At 42.9% G+C, this 14,030-nt stretch overlaps 1 protein-coding gene and 1 pseudogene across 1 annotated transcript in view; one reads left to right on the forward strand and one right to left on the reverse strand.

Moving 5' to 3' along the window:
* The window catches only part of RAD50 (RAD50 double strand break repair protein), an 89,506-nt gene that overhangs the window by 10,723 nt on the left and 64,753 nt on the right, over nucleotides 1-14,030 (reverse strand). The window contains exons 17-21 of the mRNA XM_062189198.1: nucleotides 13,396-13,506; nucleotides 12,949-13,041; nucleotides 12,758-12,871; nucleotides 9,075-9,202; nucleotides 5,767-5,991 (exon numbers count right to left, since the gene is read on the reverse strand). Of these exons, the coding sequence (XP_062045182.1) occupies nucleotides 5,767-5,991; nucleotides 9,075-9,202; nucleotides 12,758-12,871; nucleotides 12,949-13,041; nucleotides 13,396-13,506 (671 nt within the window). The remainder of the gene's footprint in view (nucleotides 1-5,766; nucleotides 5,992-9,074; nucleotides 9,203-12,757; nucleotides 12,872-12,948; nucleotides 13,042-13,395; nucleotides 13,507-14,030) is intronic.
* Nucleotides 3,497-4,233, forward strand: LOC133758202 (mediator of RNA polymerase II transcription subunit 7-like; annotated as a pseudogene).

A 14,030-nucleotide genomic window follows, 5' to 3' on the forward strand; every position in this document is an offset into this window, starting at 1 on the left:
AACTGATCTCTGTAAAAAATAAGAATGGGAAAGTAAGAGGGAGGAGGAAGAAAGGCAGGAGTCTGGGTGGGAGGAAGGTGGTGGGGAGGAAGCATCATGTTCCCAAATCTGTATATATTAAATGCATGAAGTTGTATTCCTTAAAATTAAAAAAAAAAAAAAGATTAAAAAAAAAAAGTGACTCCTAAGTGGGACATCCCCCAAACCCCAAGCTATTTCACTGGATAAAACACTAAATGGAAAGGTTACAGAGCTATACATTTTTTTCTAATAAAGATTAGTTCAGAAAAACAGTTAATCAAAGTTAAACACACTGGTAAAAACAGTAAAGATTATTTTCCCAACGATGTACAAGCACTATCCTCATTGTTTTATGTGAAATGCAGAGCTATACCAAACACTGAAATGTGAAGTTGCTCAAAACTGGCAGTGACCACTCTGATTAGTCATGTCAATATATGACACAGGATGTTCTTCCCTCCTGCCCTGGTACTCAGCGCCGTGGACTTCTTGGCTTTCCACAGTTAGGTCCCAGGAAGCCATCTCGCTTAAGGGAAATGGTATTTTGAATCTCATGTCTGTTACTTAGCAAAACTCAAAAGTCCCTAATCTAGCCGGTGCCGCGGCTCAATAGGCTAATCCTCCGCCTTGCGGCGCCGGCACACCGGGTTCTAGACCCGGTCAGGGCGCCGGATTCTGTCCCGGTTGCCCCTCTTCCAGGCCAGCTCTCTGCTGTGGCCAGGGAGTGCAGTGGAGGATGGCCCAAGTGCTTGGGCCCTGCACCCCATGGGAGACCAGGAGAAGCACCTGGCTCCTGTCATCGGATCAGCGCGGTGCGCTGGCCACAGCGCGCCAACCGCGGGGGCCATTGGAGGGTGAACCAACGGCAAAAGGAAGACCTTTCTCTCTGTCTCTCTCTCTCACTGTCCACTCTGCCTGTCAAAAAAAAAAAAAAAAAAAAAAAGTCCCTAATCTACCAAACTTGTGTATTTAAAAGATAAGCGACCTCTTGGGGGCAGGCATTTCATGCAGTGGGTACGACGTCAGTAGGGGCATCCTCATGCAGCAGTCCAGGAGTGCCTGGTTTGAATCCCAGCTGTTCTGTCTCCAACCTAGTTTCTTCCTGATGTGCACCCCGGGAGGCAGGAGGTGATGGCTCAGGAACCTGGGTCCCTGACACTAATGTGGGAAATTCAGATTAAGTACGAGGTTCCTGGCTCCAGCCTGCCCCAGCCCTGGCTATTGTGGGCTGAGGGGAAAAAAAATCAGTGGATAGAATATCTTTTCTTCTGCCTTTCAGATAAAGAGAAGATAAATTAAAAAAAAAAAAAATTTAAAAAGTGACTTATTTTCAGCACCAGCACTGTGGTGCAGGGGGTTCAACAGTTGCCTGCAGTACAAGCATCCAATACAGGCAGCTCCTAGCTGCTCCTCTTCCAATCCAGCTCCCTGGTAATGCAACTGGCAAAGGAGCAGATAATGGCCAAAGTGCTTCTGCCCCTGCACCCACGTGGGAGACCCAGAAGAAGCTTCAGTTTGGCTCAGGCTACTGTGGCTATTTGGGGAGTGTACCAGCGGATGGAAGATCTCTCTCCACCTCCCCCCTCCAACTCTACCTTTCAGATAAAAAAAAGTAAGTCACCTATTTTTCTAGATATAGCCCCTAAAACCATGAGGGTAATTCAAAAAGTTCATAGAAAAATATAAAGTTAAATTTATTTTAGTACAGAATTTTTTGAAATCCATGCAGTTTTTTCATAATAACCATGTTCCATGGACTTTCTAAAGACCCTTCATATTAAATGAACTTCCTAAAATCCTTAAGACTATTAAACTAATTTTCCTTAGACTTCCCAACCACAGCTTTTAAAATTCAAGCAATGGTTAAACCATCACAAGAGACACATTTGCTTAAGAACTGCGTTTGGTATGAAACGCCACTGGTTATCTTCTGGTTCTGTAATCTGACCTCTGGCCACTGCAGGAGCTATGGATATGAAGCCACACTGCACCCAAGGTCGGGATGAGGATGGCGGTGAGCAGCAAACAAAGCACTCATCCAAACAAAGCTCCCCTTGAATATAGGGGTCCAAGCCCAAGTCACGACAGCTGGCCGCCTCAAATGCAAAACTGTCAAAACTGTAGGCTTCCACTTAATCTTAGAAATATGACCTAATGTGCAATGCTCACGTCTAGGAAAAATCAGAGTAGAACATTCTGGGCACAGGGTGAAACACTGTTATCTTGAGTGATACATTCCGCAATCATTTAAACTGATCCTATTAGTATGGAGTAGCAGATAAGTGATGTATGCTTTCCCCCTTATTTAACATGTCTCTGACCACTGCCAAAGCTTATACTTGGTGATGTTTTTAGATGATTACTAATAACAGATGGTAATCAGCTTTTCTTGAAAATGCCCTAATTTCCTGTGCTACCTTAAATAGAAAGCAGAATGCAACACTTAAACTAAACTGCATACTTTATTCTAAGAGGTTTAATAATGAGGGAAATTTTTGGACCTTCTAGGTGAGAAGACAAATTTGGGGCTCACATACAAACCTCAATAAGGCCACTGTTTGCATACAAGCCCACAAAGATGCAATTTTGGGGAAATCTTGTACCGCCTTTCTTCTCATTTAGAAGAGTCCTTCTGAGTACCCGATCAGAGAATTCAGTAAACATCCTGGCTTTGTGCCTAAGGCAAGTCTCAATGGCTGGAAAGCACCTTGTTCCTCCCTACCCACTTCTGCCCCTGACTGCCCCCATCAAGCACCTGTACATCCTCACCATGTTCGGTCTGATGCTGCTGTGACCAGGATACTTTCCCTGCTAAAATACCCGTTCCTTATTAAAGACTTAGGTCAAACAGACTGTGGAGCACCTGCCCAGGTCTCTGCCATCGAACAGTCAGCAGTTTGGAGAAGGGACAGAATGAGATACTCCCAGCATCCAGAGTCTGACAAGAGAGGAACAGAGCAGGGAGGGCCCAGTGTTGTGGCACAAGTTGGGTTGTGCCACACGTTGCTTGTGACACTAGCATCCCATGATCAGAGTGCAGTTTACGTCCTGGTTGCTCTGCTTCCCATCTAGCTTCCTGTTAATGTGCCTGGGAAAGCAGAAGTAGTTGGGCCCTTGCCACCGATGTGGGAGACCAGAATGAAGTTCCTGGCTTTCGTCTGGCCCTGACCTGGCTGTTGTGGCCACTTGGGGGATGAGCCAGTGATCAACGATCTCTCTTGCTCCATCTCTCCTTCTCTTACTCTTTCAAATAAGCAAAAAAAAAAAAAAAAAAATTTAATGCAGAAAATATGAAGAACACCTATTAATCATTAAGACCAATAATATACAAAAAATGGGTAAAAGATAAACTACACAAAAGAAGCAATAGCATGATCATTCACATAAATCAGTAGCAATGAGGGGACTGAAAAGGCTACCACTGGGCAGGCAAGCATGAAGACGTTTATAAAAATCAACACCAGGAGATTCTGGAGTCAACCAAGTGTAGAGGTGCTTGATCTTCCACAATGGGTGAGCCACAGCAAGTGAGTGCACTTCCTCCACCTCCTATGCAGTACATCAAGGAATACACTGATGAAAATATTCAGGAAGGCCTAGCTCCCAAGCCACCCCCTCCAATCAAAGACAGCTATATGATGTTTGGCACCCAGCTCCAATGTGATGATCTTATCATCCGCCCTTTGGAAAGTCAGGGCATCAAGAGGCTTCATCCTGTGCAGTTTGATCACAAGAAAGAACCGAGGAAACTCGATGTCTATCCTTGCTAATTTCTTGGACCTTTTAGACATCTTGATAAGGAGCCCTGGGAGTATAAAACGAGAAGAGAAGCTGGAAGATCTTAAGCTGCTTTTTGTCCATGTGCATCATCTCATACATGAATACAGACCCCACCAAGCAAGAGAGACCTTGAGAGTTATAATGGAGGTCCAGAAACGACAGAGGCTTGAAACAGCCGAGAGGTTTCAGAAGCATCTGGAGCGAGTGATTGAGATGATTCAGAATTGCTTGGCCTCTTTGCCTGATGATTTACCTCATTCAGAAGCAGGAATAAAAGTAAAAACTGAACCAATGGATGCTGATGATAGCAACAATTGTACTGGACAGAGTGAGCAACAAAGAGAAAATTCAGGTCATCGAAGTGTCCTTGGTAATAGCAAGCTTTCATCCTTAAAAAGTAAATTTGTCATTTGCTTTAAGAATGATGGATAGGCCGGCGCTGCAGCCCAATAGGCTAATCCTCAGCCTGCGGCGCTGGCACACCGGGTTCTAGTCCCAGTCAGGGCGCCGGTTCTGTCCCGGTTGCCCCTCTTCCAGGCCAGCTCTCTGCTGTGGCCAGGGAGTGCAGTGGAGGATGGCCCAAGTGTTTGGGCCCTGCACCCCATGGGAGACCAGGAGGAAGCACCTGGCTCCTGCCTTCGAATCAGCGTGGTGCGCTGGCCGCAGCGCGCCGGCCGTGGCGGCCATTGGAGGGTGAACCAATGGCAAAAGGAAGACCTTTCTCTCTGTCTCTCTCTCTCACTGTCCACTCTGCCTGTCAAAAAAAAAAAAAACCAGCGCCACGGCTCACTAGGCTAATCCTCTGCCTTGCGGCGCCGGCACACCAGGTTCTAGTCCCGGTCAGGGCACCGGATTCTGTCCCGGTTGCCCTCTTCCAGTCCAGCTCTCTGCTGTGGCGTGGGAGTGCAGTGGAGGATGGCCCAAGTGCTTGGGCCCTGCACCCCATGGGAGACCAGGAGAAGCACCTGGCTCCTGGCTTCGGATCAGCGCAGTGTGCCGGCTGCAGCGTGCCAGCCGTGGCGGCCATTGGAGGGTGAACCAATGGCAAAAAGGAAGACCTTTCTCCCTGTCTCTTTCTCACTGTCCACACTGCCTATCAATAAATAAATAAATAAATAAAATTTAAAAAAAAAAGATGAATACTCTAAAATGTGAAATTATGTAATATTTAAAAATTTACCTAATCTATATAAGGTAGTATAGCATTAAAAAAAATCAACATCAGATGTGGCATCAGAGAAGGCTCCTATCTACTGTTAGCAGTGTCAATTAGGAAAATCATTTGGGAAAACAATTAAACATCGTTTCAGTAAACCGAGCATACCCTGAAACTTATTCTACTTTATAACCATATTATATCACTGCTTCAGAAGATATGGCAGGAATGTTCCTGGCAGCAAAGTTTCTATTACTAAAGACCTGAGGGAAAATGCCAATGTCCATCTACCGCAGAATGCACACCAGGGGTAGATCCCCAAAGAATTCTGTACAGCAGTCAAGATCAACACAGCTATAAGCAAAAACCAAAACAGCAAATCCTAGAATACTCAAAATATGGTACCATTTTTTAAAAGCTCAAAAAGAAAAAAAAAATCACACATTTGAGAAACCACTTTTTACAAAAGCAGAGATTGCGAACATAACTGGCACTGGTTACAGGGAACAGGGATGATGGAGGACTGAGATAAGGGAGGAACATCAGGTGGATGCCAGAGAATGATAATGGTAAAGCTGTCAGAATGGTTAGCGCAGAGGCTGTATCATGAGTTCTCTTTACTATTAATATGCTTTTATAAATTCACTTTGTAACTTACAGTGAGCATATGGGCATATATCCACATATATATTTTTCCATTCTATATACAAATGAAATATATTTAAAATGAGAAAAGGAGGTAAATAGGACTGAGATACGCTAGGTGAGATTCACAGCAATGGGAACCATGTGTCCCATCTACTACTTACTGGTCGAGGGTCTTATAGTAAATGTCCAGGTCCTTGTTCACAAGCTCTGTGGTTCTCATAACAATCATCATTTCTCTATACTTCTCCTCTGCATCTCGAAATTGAGGTTCTCGAAGTTCTTTCTTAAAATGAATAATTTCTTCCTCATAACCTTTCTGTCGCCCTAATGCCAGACTGTGATTTCTTTTTATGTTTTCTATGTTCTCTTGCAACTTCTGTTGTTCACTGTTAAAAGGAAAAATGACAAATGAGGAATGCTTTTCAGCTTTTAACAACCTGAGGTAGGAAAGCTATAGATCTCTTAAGATGGTTATCATTCTCCATGTGGTGTCACTCTCCTTGCCTTTTTTAAAAAATTTTTTTAAATTATTTATTTATATTACAGGTAGAGTTGTAGACAGAGAGAGAGAGACAGAGAAAAAGGTCCTCCTTCCATTGGTTCACTCCCCAAATGGCCGTGATGGTCGGCGCTGCACTGATCCAAAGCCAGCAGCTAGGTGCTTCCTCCTGGTCTCCCATGCGGGTGCAGGGCCCAAACACTTGGGCCATCCTCTACTGCCCTCCCGGGCCACAGCAGAGAGCTGGACTGGAAGAAGAGCAGCTGGGACTAGAACCCGGCGCTGCAGGTGGAGGATTAACCAAGTGAGCCACGGCGCCGGCCCCTCTCCTTGCTTTTCAAGGCTTCAGTATGAGAGGAAACTCCCTTCCTTCCAAACCTGCAGCATCTAGGTTTCTCAACAGCTCATTTTTATGTGCTGAGCAAAGAACTCTCGTAACATGTGAGCACTGAAAAAGCTCCTGCCTTTTAGATCTAAGTAAACTAAGGCACTGTATTTGACTAACATTATGAATTCACAAATTTCTGATTGTGAACTGAAAACACACAATCACAACACTGAGAATTTACCAAATAACAGGTTTCATCATTTTGCTTACAATATGTCCAAAGCACAATACAATCTTATTTGAAGTATTTTCTGAAATAATGCTTATTAAAATTTGGACTCCTGTATGAAAACAAAATTCTCTTGCACAATGATAAAAAGCGTAATAAAAAAAGTACTTGAGTTATTCTAATAATTTGGTAGATGACACAGATTTCAGTCTGTTTTAAAAATCTCAACTGAGGGCTGGCATTGTGGCACAGTGGGTTAAAGCCCTGGCATGAAGCGCTGGCATCCCATATGGCCGTCGGTTCTGGTCCCGGCTGCTCCTCTTCCGATCCAGCTCTCTGCTACGGCCTGGGAAAGCAGTAGAAAATGGCCCAGGTCCTTGGGCCCCTGAACTTAGATGGGAGACCCAGAAGCTCCTGGCTTCTGGCTTCAGATCGGCACAGCTCTGGCCGTTGTGGCCTTCTGGGAAGTGAACCAGCAGATGCAAGACCTCTCTGTCTCTACGTCTCTCTGTAACTCTTTCAAATAAATAAAATAAATCTTAAAAAATAATTTAAAAAAAAATAAAAATCTCTACTGCACACAGCGTGTGGCATAGCGGGTAAAGCCACCACCTGCAGTGCTAACATCCCACATGGGCTCCTGTTCTGTCCTGGCTGCTCCACTTCTGATTCAGCTCTCTGCTAATGTGCATGGGAAAGCAGCAGAGGATGGCCCCAAGTCCCTGAGCCCCTGCATCCATGCGGGAGACCCGGAAGAAGCTCCTAGCTCCTGGCTTCAGATTGGTTCAGCTCCGGCTATTGCAGTCATTTGGGGAGTGAACCAGCAGATGGAACACCTCTCTCTCTGCTTCTGCCTCTCTGTAACTCTGCCTTTCAAACAAACAAATAAATATATAACCACTTATCCAGCATCTCTCGTAGCCCTTATACTGCTCTCTGGTTTACAAACAAAAATACAGGGTTGCCCCTAATTAGATGCCTGTTTTTTCACATTTCTGTTGTGTCCTGGTTGAAGAAAGGTTTGAAACAGAACAGCTCTACATGGTCTGAATCAATGTGAAATTATCTACCAGGTGCAGAACGAATTTTTAAAACATCTAGTTCTGGATTTCTGAAAAGAAATCTTTATCTCATTTAAGAGTTTCTTCTAAAAACTTTACTTTTCCAACATGCCAATTCAAGTACTAGCATTAGAGCATTCAAGAGCTAACTAAGGGCCTGGCAGCTAGGATGTTAGGGTCACATTCCTGGCCTTCATTTCGATTTCTCCTGTGATTTTTCTGATCTCAGTGTCCTAATGTATAAAAGGTGAAGAGGCTATAGTGATGATGCGCCCTTCCAGGTACAAACACTGATACTTAAAGTACCTAAACCAAGAAGATTTAAAATGACATGAGAGTAACCATTTGTTAGCTTTTACAAACTCAATTACAACTTCACTTACTGTATCTATACATTAGAAAAATCTAAGCACTTTTTCAGATTTCTACATAAATTCAAGATGACAAATAAATCTACAAGGAAGGCTGAATGATGAGCAATCTGACTTAACCAGCTGGGGTGGTTCAAAATCTATGTATTTGGCAAGTACAATCTTTTCTTGAGAGGCAGAGGGACAGAAAGAGAGCACTCCCACCAGTTAAGTTTACTACCCCAATGCCCAAAACAGCTGGTGTTGGGCCAGCCCTGGAGCTAGAAACTCAATCTAAGTCTCCTTCACGGCGCCAGGGATCCAAGTATTTGAATCATAACCTGCTGCATCCATGAGCAGGAAGCTGAAACTGGCAGCCAGAGCCGGGACTCAAACCCAGTCACTCTGATATGGAACAAGGTTATCCAAACCAGCATGTTAACTGCTGGGCCAAATGCCTGTCTCTACTACAACCTTTTACAGCAGTCTTAGCATGTTGGCTTGTTGCTTTAGCATCATCTAGGTTCTTACAGAATTCCTAAGGCAACTCTAAGGCAGGCACAGTACAAACAGTATTTTTTTTTTCTGCTACATTAGGAAGGTAGAAAATGAAACGTGTCAACTAGATGAAGAATCAGGCTAATCATTTAAAAAAATACATGCTTTGGCACATAATCACAACTGGGAATATCTACACTGACAAATGACTCTGGCAATACCATACTGCACAAACTCTGACACAGGCAGGCTCCACAGCCATGTACTCTTGACGCTCAACACTGCTGTCCTGTGCAGCAGGCTAGCAAAAGCCTGGGGATGTGGCAAGTTTAATGCCGAGCAACTACAGCCCATCACCATGAAGTCTATTTGTACAAAAACCCTGACCTATGGTAATTCTAATGGGACCCTAAACTGAGGCTTAAATTCTTTTATGAAAAAAGTATTTACTTTCTTTACATTATAATAAAAATGTTGAATCAAAGATTATTTTCAAAAGCATACTTTTTCATTTGCAAAACCTGCATTTGACCCATTTCCTTCAGATGTTGTTTTCTTTCTTCTTCAACTTCTTTTAGTTCCTCATTTCTTTTTCTTAAAGTAAGGTTGTCCTGCAGCCATCGTTCCTGTATCTAAATTCAATCATCAAGTCACCATTATCACCAAGGCATCAGCATGAGACCCCAACAGACAACTGCTAACAGACAGTGCCAATCAGCCTTACTCACAATTACAGAAGTCAGTATGAAAGCTGAAGGCAGCTCTTCTTTATCTACACAACACCCTCCTTTTCGTGAACACAGACATCCTTCTTGTTAGTAAAATGGTGCCATCTTACTTGTAGCGCCATCTAACCCCCAGACGCCATCTTAGGCCCTGGCTCCCTGTTTCCAGTTGCATGGTAGGCTTTGGCTCTAAACCTCAAGATCCAACCACCAGTGTAAAGCTCCACCCCTACCCTAATGCGATTCGCTATTCCTACTTCCCTACCCGCCCTGTGACAAAGGGATATTTGGACCCGTTTCCCGGACACATGCTCTCTTTTTCCTTCTTCGCCCCTCTCCTCTGTTCTGTTGAGTTTCCCCCAATAAACCCTTTCCCTTACTCCAGTGTTTGGTGTGTTTTGTGGTGGCCTTATATTGTCTCAGGAACAGAGAAATGGTTTCCTCTTAGCTTTGACACAAAGTGAATCTTCACTGTGACTTCCTTTCTTCATTTGACTACTAGAATCTTCAGCCAGCACGTCAGACTTTGTGGAGCACATTTTACTTACCTTGCTCCCAGCTAGTTTTATTACACTCTTGTTCTTATTTTTATATTGCCTCATTTCCCCATTAATTTAAAAGGTATTTGGCATTGCTCTGTTGTATATAACTTGGTAAACAATTTCTGGAACAAAGTAGGATACACAGTAAACTAACACCACTGCATTCACTAAATTAGACCACCAACTTACAAAGGGCCAAGTATGGGGCCAGCACTGTGGCACAGTGGGTTAAAGCCCTGGCCTGAAGCGCCGGTATCCTATATGGGCACCAGTTCTAGTCCTGGCTGCTCCTCTTCCCATCAAGCTCTCTGCTGTGGCCTGGGAAAGCAGTGGAAGATGGTCCAAGTACTTGGGCCCCCACACCCACGTGGGAGACCTGAAAGAAGCTCCTGGCTCCTGGCTTCGGATTGACGCAGGTCTGGCCGTTGCAGCCATCTGGGGAGTGAAACAGTGGATGGAAGACCTCTCTCTCTGTCTCTACCTCTCTCAGTAACTCTTTCAAATAAATAAAATAAATCTTTAAAAAAAAAAAAAAGAAAAAAAAAAAAAGGGCCAAGGAATGGCAACTCTTAACAATCATTATATATGTACACAGACTGCTCTCACTATTTATCAGCAATCCATTTATAAGCTAGTATAATTAAGTAATTTTTATATACACATCGTTAAGTTTGTTATTTATTTAGCATTTCTTAAGCGAAGATCTGATTTCTTTCTCTTTTTCTTTTTTTTTTTTTGATGGGCAGAGTGGACAGAGAGAGAGAGAGAGACAGAGAGAAAGGTCTTCCTTTTTTCATTGGTTCACCCCCCAATGGCCGCTAAGGCCGGCGCACCGCGCTGATCCGAAGCCAGCAGCCAGGTGCTTCTCCTGGTCTCCCATGTGGGTGCAGGGCCCAAGCACTTGGGCCATCCTCCACTGCACTTCTGGGCCACAGCAGAGAGCTGGACTGGAAGAAGAGCAACCGGGACAGAATCCGGTGCCCCGACCGGGACTAGAAACCGGTGTGCCGGCACTGCAGGCTGAGGATTAGCCTAGTGAGCCGTGGCACCGGCCAAAGTCCCGGTCGGGGCACCGATCCTGTCCCGGTTGCCCCTCTTCCAGGCCAGCTCTCTGCGTGGCCAGGGAGTGCAGTGGAGGATGGCCCAGGTCCTTGGGTCCTGCACCCCATGGGAGACCAGGAGAAGCACCTGGCTCCTGCCATCGGAACAGCGCGGTGCGCCGGCCGCAGCGCGCTACCGCGGCGGCCATTGGAGGGTGAACCAACGGCAAAAGGAAGACCTTTCTCTCTGTCTCTCTCTCTCACTGTCCACTCTGCCTGTCAAAAAAAAAAAAAAAAAAAAAAAAAAAAAAAAACTATTAAAAAAAAAAAAATCCGATTTCTTTCTGATATTTAATATGCTGATTAGGGGGCCAGTGCTATGGGGTGTAATGGGCTGAGCCTCTGCCTGTAGTGCCGGCATTCCATACGGGTGCCAGTTCACGTCCCAGCTGGTGCTCTTCAGATCCAGCTCTCTGCTATGGCCTGGGAAAACAGCAGAAGAAGGCCCAAGTGCTTGGGCCCCTGCACTTGCATTGGAGACCTGGAGGAAGAAGCTCTTGGCTCCTGGCTTCAGATCAGCTCAGCTCCTGTGCTGCGGCCATTCAGAAAGTAAACCAGTGGATGGAAGATCTTTCTGTGTCTGTAACTCTACGGCTCAAATAAATACATAAAATCTTTTTTTTTTTTTTTAAAGCTGATTAGGCTCATCTTTGAAGAGATTTTAATTACCTCCTATAGCCACGTGATTCTCAAATAGCCACTTTTTTTTTCAAAAGAATGGGAATAGAGAAATTACAGCTTTTTAAAATATTAACTACAGTGTTTACATAAAGTTGCAAAGTTTCTCAACACAATTTTAATTACACTATGGAAAATAATTTCCTTAATAGAGAAAATTAATGATATAAGAATCAACCACAAAATAACTCAATATATAAATATTTTCCTTACAGGTAACTTTTAAGAATACATTATCAGACTTAAATTCCTCTTTGTGAATTTACCCTGGATATGTTAGACTATGTAAGAAAAGATACATATATTCTATAATAAGGAAATGGTAAATATACAAAATGAAGTATTTTGTAATCCTTAAAAACAGGGTAGATCTGTGAATTGATATACAAGACCAAATTACCTAAAGCACAAAAAAGGGACAGAATAATATGAATGGTATGACTCCATCTGTAAAAGTATATATACATTTTCATATGTGTATACACATGCACACACATATACCTACACACAATTTCACATAAATCTACATTTATCTACTGTATATGAATAAAAAACTACTCATCAGAGTAAGACTGGTAATCAGAAGATGGAAAGGAACACTTTTTTTTTTCTGTTAAAGATTTATTTATTTATTTCAAAGTCAGACTTATGGAGAAAAGGGAGAGATAGAAACATATCTTCTATCCGCTGGCCTACTTCCCAAATGGCCACAATAGCCAGGGCTGAGCCATGCCTAAGCCAGGAGGCAGGAGCATCATACAGGTCTCACAGGTGAGTGGAAGGAGCCCAAACACTTGGGCCATCTCCTGCCCCTTTTCCTCAGGCCATTAGCAGGCAGCTGGATTGGAAATGGAGCAGCCAGGATTCGAACTGGCGCCTGTATGGGATGCTGGCATCACAGGTAGCAGTCTCACCTGCTACGTCACAACACCAGCCCCAGAAATGAACATTTTTAATTTTAGTCCTTACAGATAAACTTTTGTCACATGAGCCTTACATGAAAATAAAAATGAAAAACTAACAATTTCATGGGAATTGCTTTTCTCTGCCATTTGCATTTGTACTCAGTGGATTTTCTATTGAAAACAAAACACAGGAAAGAATGTTTTAAGTGTTAAGATACTGTAAGCTGAAAGACCTACCTTCTGTGTATCAATATCTTGTCTCATGATTCCCATTTCTTTATTTATTGTTTCTTTGTGTTTCTCACATTCACTTAGTTGAGCTATAACTTTATTAAGTTCAGTTTCTTTTTGCTATAAAAGAAAATTAAAGTCTTTCAGCATATAAAATAAAAATAGAACCAAATAAATAACCTTAAGTTTTAAATTACCTTCTTATAGTCATCTTTCCCATCTTGAATGTAATTCTCAATGTCTTTCACATAACCATGAATATTCTTCACCTTCTCTTTGATGTCATTCAGCTGTAGAAACATATTTATTAAATTTTTACTGGGTAAGACTATGGCACTGAACAGGAGAGCACAGTGAAACACTGGCTTGGTTCCAGGAACCACCTCTATCAAATTTCATGACCTCAGACAATTCCCTTTATCATCAACAGGAATGGATTAATTAACTTCAGTTCTTTTAGTTTTGATCAAGAAACAAAATAATCTGTTTAATCATTATTCTAGCAATACTAATGTTAAAATTTTACAAATCTGAAAATACTATTTAACATGTCATTTAATTTCATGTGAAGTGATAAGTGTCCAACATAGTTCTTAAAAACGAAAGTTTAATATAGTTTGCTAAATATATAAATAAAATCTTACTTTATCCTGTGTTATTTTGTTGCTGGCATGTTTTTTGCTAATTAATTCTTCTTTTTCCTGCTGGAACTTTTCCAGTGTTGTTTCCAAGGGGTTTACCTGCTCTTTAGCGTCCTAAAAATATAAGAAAAATTAAGTCTTATTCCATTATCTTAGGTGTCATTCTTCACACTCAATAAAAGCATTATCCACATCCTATGATTTGAAAGTCTCATTTGCTCCTTTCAATGATCCTATGAGGAAGGTACCATTAGTTTCATCCTCATATTTTAGATAAGACAACTGGCACAGAGAACGACTTGCCCAGGGGCACCGAAGAATAAAGGCAGTAGCCAATATTCTAAATTAGTCCAGCTCCAGAATTCACTCTTTAAGATTTATTTATTTGAAAGGCAGAGTTACAGAGAGAGGGAGAGACAAAAAGAATCTTGCATTCACTGGCTCACTCCCTAAATGGCTGCAACAGCCAAGACCAGGCAGCCTGAGGCCAGCCGGGAGCCTGGAACATCAGTCTCCCACATGGGTGGCTCAGAAATGGAGCAGCCAGGACTTGAACTGGCACTCCAATATGATACAGGTATTGCAGGTAGCATCTTAACCCACAATACCACAACACCAACCCCAAGAGTTCACTCATT

This window comes from Lepus europaeus, chromosome 4 (assembly GCF_033115175.1).
Source record: "Lepus europaeus isolate LE1 chromosome 4, mLepTim1.pri, whole genome shotgun sequence".
Taxonomy (NCBI): Eukaryota; Metazoa; Chordata; class Mammalia; order Lagomorpha; family Leporidae; genus Lepus; species Lepus europaeus.